This window comes from Littorina saxatilis, linkage group LG15, assembly GCF_037325665.1.
Source record: "Littorina saxatilis isolate snail1 linkage group LG15, US_GU_Lsax_2.0, whole genome shotgun sequence".
Classification (NCBI taxonomy): domain Eukaryota; kingdom Metazoa; phylum Mollusca; class Gastropoda; order Littorinimorpha; family Littorinidae; genus Littorina; species Littorina saxatilis.
Genome location: NC_090259.1, coordinates 46,934,897 through 46,947,588, shown reverse-complemented (window position 1 = coordinate 46,947,588; position 12,692 = coordinate 46,934,897). Strand labels below are relative to the sequence as shown.

Genomic DNA, 12,692 nt, shown 5'->3' with positions numbered 1-12,692 from the left:
ACAAGTGTTGAAGATGGACGAAGGCCGGCTGGGGATGGCGATTCGCTCAGAGGAGCGCCACCGGAAGTCAGTCTACATGATGAATGACATGATACGCTCGCAGTTCAGTCTCTACAACAGCTGTCTGTCGCAAGAACAGCATGAGAGCTCGATCAAACTCGTGAAAAATTGTGTGGAGGTGAGAAACTTGACATATGTTTCATGCCATGAGATTTCACAGCAGGCACGTGCATTCATGGCATCTCAAGGAGGTCAAATATTAGCAGTAGTTCCAACACGTAACGCACATTTTCTTGAGATATGGAGATGGGGTTTGCGGGGGAGGTGATGCGCTGGAGTGTGGGGGATGGTACACAGAGATACCAATATCAGTCAGCAGGTTCTTGGAGTGCAGGCATAGTTATACGTGTTTATCCCCTTTACTTATCACACAGGTGTCGGTATTGTACGTGTTTAACCCTCTCTCTCCTCACACAGATGTTGATATTGTACGTGTTTAATCCTCCCTCTTATCACACATTTGACGGTACGTATTGTACGTGTTTCAATCTTCTCTCTTGGCACACAGATGAGGAGGACGGTTGTGAGACAGAAGGTGCTGAGGAAATGCCTGGAGATGCGCAAACGGAAGATCCTCGTCCGAGATCCCAGCAGGCGTTACGGCCAATATGGCGGCGTTCCGCTGTGGGCCATGTCACGTGACATCGAGCGCGTGATCGCCGACAACCACCCCAAGATTCGGCGGATGAAGCGCGTGCAGGAGGCCATGCAGAAAAGCCGAGATTCGGGCGCCATTCTGGACGCTGACACCGTAGCGCGACGCATCGAGACGTTCTTCCAGCTTCAACAGAGACGTCAGCAGAGAGACCGGTCCCCTGAGCGAGTCCAACCCCCCAAGGGCGTGTTTGAAGTCACATCAACGCCTCTGAGACGTCACAACGACGTCAAGCTGCCTTCCATCACGACTGCCCAGGCTGACGCACACAAGGGCGGTGTTGTGGTTGCTGAGTCTTCCTCGCCACTAACTGGACAGCGGTCAGAGACGTCTCGTCCCAAGCCCAAGGCGGCTCTACAGGAAGCGTCCCGAAAGGACAAGATCCGGATCTCGGCAGACACTTCTAGATCCAAGGACGTTGAGGGCTCTGAGAGCAGCAGCAGAAGATCGTCTCTGGAAGAACGCGGAGACGGCAAGGCAGGTGGTGTCAGCGAGGACTCTAAGACATTGAGAGTGGGGTCGGACGGCATCAGAGCTGGCAGCAAGCCCTCACTCAACCTGGACTCCAAGGGAAGACTGCGCGGCATCAGAACGTCCATTGACACCATCCACGAAGACGAGGCGCACGGCGAAGAAAATCAAGAAGGAATCTCGGTGGAGAGCGGAGTGGTCGGAGAGCCCGCGGTGGAGAGGAAAAATGAGTCGGACGGGATAGAGGAAGTGGTGGCGGCGAACACTGCGGGGAGGAAACCGGTGAAGCAACACTCGAGTGAGAGCGGAAAGAACAGAGAGTCCCGACCGGTGGAGAGGAGAAAGGCGTCGGACGGAATAGAGGAGGTGGTAGCGGCGAACAGAGAGTCCCGACCGGTGGAGAGGAGAAAGGCGTCGGACGGAATAGAGGAGGTGGTAGCGGCGAACAGAGAGTCCCGACCGGTGGAGAGGAGAAAGGCGTCGGACGGAATAGAGGAGGTGGTAGCGGCGAACAGAGAGTCCCGACCGGTGGAGAGGAGAAAGGCGTCGGACGGAATAGAGGAGGTGGTAGCGGCGAACAGAGAGTCCCGACCGGTGGAGAGGAGAAAGGCGTCGGACGGAATAGAGGAGGTGGTAGCGGCGAACACTGCGGGGAGAAAACCGCTGAAGCAACATTCAGGTGAACGTGACCACACTAGTCCTGACTCTGTACGCCGTTCACAGCCCATACTGCCCCCCATCAAGCCCGGCAAGGGTCTGGTGGCCCGCGAGTGACCCGCCAGTGACCTGTCCTTGCAATGGGTCAACACCGACCATGTGGACTGTTTTCAGTGCGTGCAGTTACCAAACACAGTCAATATGTACTATCTTTCCAGTGCTGAGCTGCACGAAGCCAAAGTGGGTGCTAACCAAATGGATGGTACGCAGCCGCGAGGTCCGATTGGTTGAAGTTGCCCTTTGTTATGCTTTCAACCAATCAGACCCCACTTCCGCTTTTTGCGCGTCAGCCCAGGATGCGCACTCCAAACAGAAATGACAACACTTTGAACACTTTTCTGTAACAATTGTTGAACACTTTGTGACATGGGACATAGTTCTATTGGAACACATGATGTTCACTAGACTACGTGTTCAAATGAACATTATTTTGGGAACACAGTGTCTGTCTTACGTGTGTATCTTTCTCTATGAAAACTATGAACTTTGTCACGCAGCGTTCAACACTTGTTACAGATCTAGAAATGTCTTCATCATGCGTTCATTACTGTTACAGATCTAGAAATGTGTTCATCGTGCGTTCATTACTGTATAGAGTGTACACCTTTCATCCATCTCGGGTTTTGCGTGGGACAAGACACTCCTTCTGTCTGGACACATGCTTTCTTCGTCTTCTAGGGAGTTTATGGACTGCATCTCCCACGTGCACTCATGTGTGTGTGTGTGTGTGTGTGTGTGTGTGTATGTGTGTGTGTGTGTGTGTGTGTGTGTGTGTGTGTGTACGCGCGTTTGTTATGCAAGCCTGACGCATACCACGTTTAAGTAAAAAATAACGCTCTTTAATTTGGTATATCTTGTGTCTCAGTCACTTTTTCTGCGCAGACGCCGTAGACAGAGAAAGACAACAACCCCCTCAGAAATAACACGTCTTTTTGACCTAAAAAAGCGCAGAAAGCACCAAATGTCCAGTCTGTGTCACCACTTCCAAGCAGCCTAGCTCAGCCTTGCCACAGATTTGAAATCTCAAATAAACATTTTCAGCAAATCCGTCGTATTGACATTTTTTTTTCAATGTGGCGAATAAGGCGTGGAACTCCTTATCTGTTGTGATGCAAATACTGAACCTACTTGTTTTTTGGTTCTATTGATATTTCTTTTTCGATAAAGTTGAAAGGATCCTCGATGTCTCACGTTCAGTTTGATGTGTGTGCAGATCCAGTAACATCCAGTCACACTCAGACAGACAGACACACACACACACACACACACACACACACACACACACACACACATACACACACACACACACACACATACACACACACATACACACACAAACACACACACATACGCGCGCTCGCACGCGCTCGCACGCACACACACTGCACACACACACACACACACACACTTCACACACACACACACACACACACACTGCACACACACACACACATACACATGCGCGCGCTCGCTCGCGCCCACACCTGTTAGTTAATGTTATTGTGTATCCTCTCACCCATCTACGCGATAAGGTATTTGTGCAATTCTTTCTTCAGATGATAATGACATGTTAATGACATGTTTCCCTGACAATATGAAGAAACTAGAAAGGCGAAGCCCTCAAGACTCATGTTTGAATACAATGGAACCCCGCTTCCAAAAGTCTGAGAAAATCGAGTCTTAAAACGGCAGGAGTCTTAAAATAGATGTCTTTTTGCAGGGGTTATGAACTGAAAGTCTGAGCTAACAAGAATTAAAAAAACCAAGAAAGGTAAGTTGTTGGGACAACAATACGTTACAATCACAAAATAATTATATCGACTCAACGGTCTTTTAAGTGAACAGACAAATAATTAGTCACAAAAAAACCTAAGCTAAAACACAAAACAAGTCGCGTAAGGCGAAATGACTACAGTTAGTCAAGCTGTGGAACTCACAGAATGAAACTGAACGCACTGTATTTTTTCACAATGACCGTAGTCCGCCGCTTGTGCATAACGGAGTTAAGCCTGTTCAGCGCTGTAGTGGTTTCGCTGTGCTGCAAAGCACGCTTTTCTGTACCTCTCTTCGTTTTAACTTTCTGAGCGTGTTTTTAATCCAAACATATCATATTTATATGTTTTTGGCATCAGGAACCGACGAGGAATAAGATGAAATTGTTTTTAAATCGATTTCGGAAATTTAATTTTGATCATAATTTTTATATTTTTAATTTTCAGAGCTTGTTTTTAATCCAAATATAACATATTTATATGTTTTTGGAATCAGGAAATGATGTAGAATAAGATGAACGTAAATTTGGATCGTTTTATATAAAAAAATTATTACAATTTTCAGATTTTTAATGACCAAAGTCATTAATTAATTTTTAAGCCACCAAGCTGAAATGCAATACCGAAGTCCGGCCTTCGTCGAAGATTGCTTTAAAAAAATTTCAATCAATTTGATTGAAAAATGAGGGTGTGACAGTGCCGCCTCAACTTTTACAAAAAGCCGGATATGACGTCATCAAAAGTATTTATCGAAAAAAAGAAAAAAAAATCCGGGGATATCATTCCCAGGAACTCTCATGTCAAATTTCATAAAGATCGGTCCAGTAGTTTGGTCTGAATCGCTCTACACACACACACGCACAGACAGACACACACACATACACCACGACCCTCGTCTCGATTCCCCCTCTATGTTAAAACATTTAGTCAAAACTTGACTAAATGTAACAAAGCCGTATAAGATAAATTTTTTGTGATTAATTGTTTGTCTGTTCACATAAAAGACCGTTGGGACGATATATTTGTGATGGTAACGTATGTTTGTCAATAACAACGTTCCAACAACTAATTACCTTTCTTGTTTTTTGATTCTGAATTTTGGAACGCTGGCTGTCGCTTTGATTTTGGATCTGAGCTAACAAGGTCTTACAAAGAAGCTAGTCTTAGATTGGGCTTTCTTCAAACGGGGGTTCCATGGTTGTATGGTTGACTATTGGGGTTTTACGTCCTCACAGGAATAAGCAGCTATTACGGACATCAGTATGTCCTTGTTACAATGATGTTACCTACACGAACAGCTTAATGAACACTTTTGGTTTGTGGATGGATTTTAGCTAGTATTTCTGATTCCAGTGCACAATTTCTATTACAGTCCATTATGTTTGTTTGTTCGAGTGCTTACATTGTGATTGATAACCTGGCAGTCACGTGTGTCTACCATTCCGATGACTCCCAACACGTGTGTCTACCATACAATGACTCCCAACATGTGTGTCTACCATTCCGATGACTCCCAACACGTGTGTCTACCATACAATGACTCCCAACACGTGTGTCTACCATTCCGATGACTCCCAACACGTGTGTCTACCATTCCGATGACTCCCAACACGTGTGTCTACCATTCCGATGACTCCCAATACGTGTGTCTACCATTCCGATGACTCCCAACACGTGTGTCTACCATACAATGACTCCCAACACGTGTCTCTACCTTTCCGATGACTCCCAACACGTGTGTCTACCATTCCGATGACTCCCAACACGTGTGTCTACCATTCCGATGACTCCCAACACGTGTGTCTACCATTCCGATGACTCCCAACACGTGTGTCTACCATTCCGATGACTCCCAACACGTGTGTCTACCATTCCGATGACTCCCAACACGTGTGTCTACCATTCCAATGACTCCCAGCACGTGTGTCTACCATTCCGATGACTCCCAACACGTGTGTCTACCATTCCAATGACTCCCAACACGTGTGTCTACCATTCCGATGACTCCCAGCACGTGTGTCTACCATTCCGATGACTCCCAGCACGTGTGTCTACCATTCCGATGACTCCCAACACGTGTGTCTACCATTCCGATGACTCTCAGCACGTGTGTCTACCATTCCGATGACTCTCAGCATGTGTGTCTACCATTCCGATGACTCCCAACACGTGTGTCTACCATTCCGATGACTCCCAACACGTGTGTCTACCATTCCGATGACTCCCAGCACGTGTGTCTACCATTCCGATGACTCCCAACACGTGTGTCTACCATTCCGATGACTCTCAGCACGTGTGTCTACCATTCCGATGACTCTCAGCATGTGTGTCTACCATTCCGATGACTCCCAACACGTGTGTCTACCATTCCGATGACTCCCAACACGTGTGTCTACCATTCCGATGACTCCCAACACGTGTGTCTACCATTCCGATGACTCCCAGCACGTGTGTCTACCATTCCGATGACTCCCAACACGTGTGTCTACCATTCCGATGACTCTCAGCACGTGTGTCTACCATTCCGATGACTCTCAGCATGTGTGTCTACCATTCCGATGACTCCCAACACGTGTGTCTACCATTCCGATGACTCCCAACACGTGTGTCTACCATTCCGATGACTCCCAGCACGTGTGTCTACCATTCCGATGACTCCCAACACGTGTGTCTACCATTCCGATGACTCTCAGCACGTGTGTCTACCATTCCGATGACTCTCAGCATGTGTGTCTACCATTCCGATGACTCCCAACACGTGTGTCTACCATTCCGATGACTCCCAGCACGTGTGTCTACCATTCCAATGACTCCCAGCACGTGTCTACCATTCCAATGACTCCCAACACGTGTGTCTACCATTCCGATGACTCCCAGCACGTGTGTCTACCATTCCGATGACTCCCAACACGTGTGTCTACCATTCCGATGACTCTCAGCACGTGTGTCTACCATTCCGATGACTCCCAGCACGTGTGTCTACCATTCCGATGACTCCCAGCACGTGTGTCTACCATTCCGATGACTCCCAGCACGTGTGTCTACCATACAATGACTCCCAACACGTGTGTCTACAATTCCGATGACTCCCAACACGTGTGTCTACCATTCCGATGACTCCCAACACGTGTGTCTACCATTCCGATGACTCCCAGCACGTGTGTCTACCATTCCGATGACTCTCAGCACGTGTGTCTACCATTCCGATGACTCCCAACACGTGTGTCTACCATTCCGATGACTCCCAACACGTGTGTCTTCCATTCCGATGACTCCCAACACGTGTGTCTACCATTCCGATGACTCCCAGCACGTGTGTCTACCATTCCGATGACTCCCAACAAGTGTTTCTACCATTCCGATGGACCGGCACGGTTGGCCTAGTGGTAAGGCGTCCGCCCCGTGATCGGGAGGTCGTGGGTTCGAACCCCGGCCGGGTCATACCTAAGACTTTAAAATTGGCAATCTAGTGGCTGCTCCGCCTGGCGTCTGGCATTGTGGGGTTAGTCGGCTAGGACTGGTTGGTCCGGTGTCAGAATAATGTGACTGGGTGAGACATGAAGCCTGTGCTGCGACTTCTGTCTTGTGTGTGGCGCACGTTATATGTCAAAGCAGCACCGCCCTGATATGGCCCTTCGTGGTCGGCTGGGCGTTAAGCAAACAAACAAACAAACAAACCATTCCGATGACTCCCAACAGCGTCGTGTGAATTAATGAACGAAAAGGAATATTTATGTCCTATAGGCTATCAATGTGGCTGCTCAAGGTCAGGGTTGAGGTAATAAGATGTTAAACACTTGTGAAAACCGCTGGGATGTTTATAGGGTGCGCAGTGGGAGACTCGGGTAGGTCGGGTGGGAGAGATCGGATACACATAGCAAGGGACAGTATCCAGGGTAGACTGATATGGATGGATCGGAGCGGCGTTGTGCCCCCTGTTTCTTGCAAAAGCCAACGTTCAACATACGAGTGCTACATGGCGGCGTTGAAAGGATCAACATGACGTGCACTGTGTCTGTTGTACTCATATCGGATTTTCCCGCTGTTGCTCATTTGAGCCTGAGCCTGATATTTGTTCCGCCAATATCGTTACTTATCGTGGCGGGGATGTAGCTCAGTCGGTAGCGCGCTGGATTTGTATCCAGTTGGCCACTGTCAGCGTGAGTTCGTCCCCACGTTCGGCGAGAGATTTATTTCTCAGAGTCAACTTTGTGTGCAGACTCTCCTCGGTGTCCGAACACCCCCGTGTGTTCACGCAAGCACAAGACCAAGTGCGCACGAAAAAGATCCTGTAATCCGCATGTCAGAGTTCGGTGGGTTAGAGAAACACGAACATACCCAGCATGCTTCCTCCGAAAACGGCGTATGGCTGCCTGAATGGCGGGGTAAAAAACGGTCATACACGTAAAATTCCACTCGTGCAAAAAACACGAGTGTATGTGGGAGTTTCAGCCCACGAACGCAGAAGAAGAAGAAGAAGTTACTTATATTACGCTAAGTAAAAATGTGTGTGTGTGTGTGTGTATGTGTGTGTGTGTGTGTAAGATATACTTTCTTCAAATGCCTGTCTCTTTGTTTGTCCATTAGTTTCCTTGATTTTGAATACATCTAAAACCATATGCTAAGCCGAAATCAGTACATGTATTGATTTTTTAAAAGATGCTCCTGCGTATTTCGGAATCGGAATCACTCTGCACACACACACACACACACACACACACACACACACACACACGCACGCACGCGCTCACCGTCACACGCACACACAGGCACGCACATACACACACTGACACACAAAGGTCACACACACACACACACACACACACACACACACACACACACACACACACACACACACACACACACACACACACACACACACTGAAGAAACTGAAGAAAAAATGAGCATTGCTTACAATTTATTAACTATACACTTCATGCACACTAATGACAAGGAAGCATAATACCGCATGTACTCTTCATAGTTCTTATGACTAGCTGCTAAAATTGTGTTATTTCTAATGATTTATGATAGTTAGACTGGTAACTATAACCTATGGGTTTTTTTAAATACAAATAGGGTCGTAATTTGATTATGCACTAATGTATTTTTCAAATTTCCTTTGGTGCGGTTTGTTTTTTAATTGCTGTAAGTAAATTCCAATTTCATTATACATTTTCATTTCCTAATTCCAATGTTTGGTTAGATACAATTCCTGAGTTAACAACGTTATCTAAAATGGTTTTTAGGTATTTCATAATTATGTAAGGGGTCTTTTTTCTGCAAATTCTATTCTTTTTAACAGGAAACAAATATATAATGGGCTTTTGTCAAAACTGAAGAACAACAAATAAAACAAAACAGCGTTAATTTGGTGGATATATACTGAATATAGTCACTTACTTGAATACGTTAACAATATGCCAACGTGAATAGTTCAGAAGAATTAATCTGGTTAATCATTACAAACATATTAAAAAACTAAGTAGAACTCAAATCGACCAACAACTCAAAAACCACGAAAGCCGACCCCGAAAATATATGCTTCCTGACAAACACAAAACACACACACACTCAAATACATTTACATCAACAACAGCAAAAAACCACAACACCAAAACAAATTTGAAAAACAAAAGAGAAAAAAAAAGCGTTCATCAATCTTCAGCAAAAAAATGAAAAATAAAATGGAAACATAAATTGTTACATACAAGTATGCTATGAAAGAGAAAGCTATCTGGTAAAGCAATTAAGATAAAGTCCATCTCGTACCAGGAATTACACACACACACACACACACACACACACATGGACACACACACACACACACAATCATGGTGCATATTTTTCAGTGTGTGAAAACTAAATTGATAACAAAAAGCTAAAAACCTATTATTTCTTGAGATGTACGACAATAATTCACAGGGAATGTGCTTGGTACATCATTAACAAAAACAAAGTTGATCAAGAACACCATTTTGAAGCAAAGAAAACCTTGTATACTCATAACATATTGAAAACAAAACTTGACTAATGTACTTACACTCAAATTATAAATGCAGTAAAAACGGCTTACTTTGCAATGACAACCTGGTTCTATCCTGAGCATTACTAAACCAGGAAAAACATACGGTGCAGTATCTATACTTATTTTTACCCACCAAGCCAACAGTATCAACAACATCAAATAATTTGATTTTTGGGATGGATGCTTGTAACTTCTTGTGAGTTTGATAATGAATAATTAGCAAAATGTGTATACATTGAAAGTTGAAAAGAAATATTCACACTATGTTAGAGGGAACCAAAATACAAATTAATATTTACAAAAAATGAACAGAATTAATAAACATACTTCGTACCAAGAAATACCTCTAAGTTATTCTATTGGCACAATGACAATGCGGAACTTCTTATAGACTTTGTTTTCGTAGTGCATAGCCATCATAAGATAGGCAATATGAGGGACCTGCAACATTTTATGCAGGTAGAATATGCCACAAAAAGAATGGGTAAGAATAGATCACCATCACATTTATACAAAGTGAGCCACCAACGTGCTTATCGGAATAGAGAGATTTATAAAGAACTTACAACAACATGTTTGGCAACTCCGAATCTAAAACCCAATGCCATTCCACAACACATATCTGGGTAGTCATGGCTGTATCAATCTGGGTAGTCATGGCTGTATCAATCTGGGTAGTCATGGCTGTATCAATCTGGGTAGTCATGGCTGTATCAAACGCATTAAAAAAGCAACAAGATCACACAAATCCAGTGTATCACAATCAATCAATCAATCAATCAATGAGTCTTATATCGCGCATATTCCGTGGGTACAGTTCTAGGCGCTCTGCAGTGATGCCGTGTGAGATGAAATTTTATACGGCCAGTAGATTGCAGCCATTTCGGCGCATATTTACCTTTCACGGCCTATTATTCCAAGTCACACGGGTATAGGTAGACAATTATTAACTGTGCCAAAGCAATTTTGCCACTGAGGAAAGACCCTTTTGTCAATCGTGGGATCTTTAACGTGCACACCCACACACGCACACACACACACACACACGCACACTGTCACACATCCACACACACACACACACACACACACACACACACATACACACACACATACACACAGAAACGTTAACCAAATTAATAGCATTTCATGCGTTTGTCTCAAAACATACTTGCTTTAAACTAAAAACAGAGCAAAATAATTATTGTATACAAACACAATAAGCCAAAGCACTGTTGTACCATGGACCAGTCAATGATGACACGAGAACGTGTTGAAATACAGGCAACATCAATCAATTAAACATTTCATTAAGTCAAAAGCCACCTTTTCCATTTCTAGGAAAAAGGCCAAATCATATCAACAATAGCACAGTGTTACTCTAATAAAAGAGGACAAATCATATCAACAATAGCACAGTGTTACCCTAATTAAAGAGGCCAAATCATATTAACAATAGCACTGTGTTACTCTAATTTCTTTCTTTATTTGGTGTTTAACGTCGTTTTCAACCACGAAGGTTATATCGCGACGGGGAAAGGGGGGAGATGGGATAGTACCTGCTATTCCGACTTGGTCGTGTGACAGACGTTTTCTTCCACACGAGATTACGTTGATTGTCTAACGAAGCCGTCAGGCTGAGTTAGACATCAGCTAATCGAGTGTGGAAGAAAACTCTGTCACACGACCAAGTCGGAATATCATTTATGTCTCACAGCTTCAACAGAGGAGAGAACAAACACGTTTTGTGTACTCAAGCTTGACAAACCTAAACACAGGAGCAGCCATTGTCGAGAGATCTACTTTTTGACGGAAGTGACCGAACAACTGTGAATGACGTCTCGGTATATGTGAATGACGCCACAGTCATCGTCACAGTCTGTATCTTTTGAATCATCGCATTCTTCATGACGTCTTTTTGTGTCTGCATCCGCGAAATGTTTGTTCATTCCGGAATCTTTGTCATCTATGTTCAGAACTCTGTCCTTATAGTGTCAGACTAACAGGCCTCCTGAGCGAGCCACTTTCCAAGGGAAGCTAAATTCGCGTATGGAAACAGTACTGTCGTCTGGGTTGCCGTTTTCAGTATTCTGAGCGTTGAATAATTTGTAAAGAGAAGAAACGATAACAGCAGGAGAAATAAAAGTCGTGTGTGCATTTTTTGGCTTTTGGAGGGACGATTTCGAGTTTGAATCCGTTCTTGCACATGCTCCAAATCGTGTAACATACAATCTTGCATACGTTTGCTTTAGTAGTGGCAAAGAAGGAAAGCGTGTGACATAGCCACTTGTCCTTTAAACAGTATTTTATTCGTAAACAGACACATGATAATATAACAACATCATTAAGAAGGAGCACAACAAGTTTAAAACTTATGGTAAGTGCTCACATAAACATTCCTGAAATTTCATGGCGGATTATGATCAGTTTGAATCCGTTCTTGCACATGCTCCAAATCGTGTAACATACAATCTTGCATACGTTTGCTTTAGTAGTGGCAAAGAAGGAAAGCGTGTGACATAGCCACTTGTCAATTGTTTCTTGTTCACAAAAGCACTAATCAAAAATTTGCTCCAGCAAAAAAGGCTGAGCATCATGACCTTAGAGAGGTAAAAAGGAGTAGTAGCATTTAATAATGATAAAATGCTGGAGCATTATATGGGTGCATCAACGGTAAAATCATTCAACTGTAGCATTTGTGTCAGGATAGACACGTACACAATAGTTGTAACAGGGACAGAGGCGATCATTCTGTAAATTTTACACAACATTCGTATAGTTCATACAAAAGAGATCTGTACATAATGCAATACATTGGATCAAAATATTCACATATTGTTGTCCATAAGTAACAGTTACAAATATTTACATCATATTCATTGATTGATAAAACAAGAATCCTTGAACTCCAAACAACAAATGTGTACATAATGAATATCAGGGGCGGATCACATCATTTTTAAGGGGGGGGGGGGGGTTCCAAATTTCTTT

General features: G+C 44.2%; 1 protein-coding gene across 4 annotated transcripts in view; it reads left to right on the top strand.

The window, feature by feature from the left end:
- The window catches only part of LOC138949482 (E3 ubiquitin-protein ligase RBBP6-like), a 19,441-nt gene extending 16,360 nt beyond the window's left edge, over nucleotides 1-3,081 (top strand). For 3 of the 4 annotated variants that reach the window (XM_070321313.1, XM_070321312.1, XM_070321314.1), the window contains exons 2-3: nucleotides 1-178; nucleotides 569-3,081. The exon at nucleotides 1-178 is cut by the window's left edge and continues 58 nt beyond it. In XM_070321313.1, the coding sequence (XP_070177414.1) occupies nucleotides 14-178; nucleotides 569-1,960 (1,557 nt within the window). In that variant the 5' untranslated portion in view covers nucleotides 1-13 and the 3' untranslated portion in view covers nucleotides 1,961-3,081. The remainder of the gene's footprint in view (nucleotides 179-568) is intronic. The other variant, XM_070321315.1, reaches the window with a different exon arrangement.
- The last annotated feature ends 9,611 nt before the right edge of the window (nucleotides 3,082-12,692 follow it).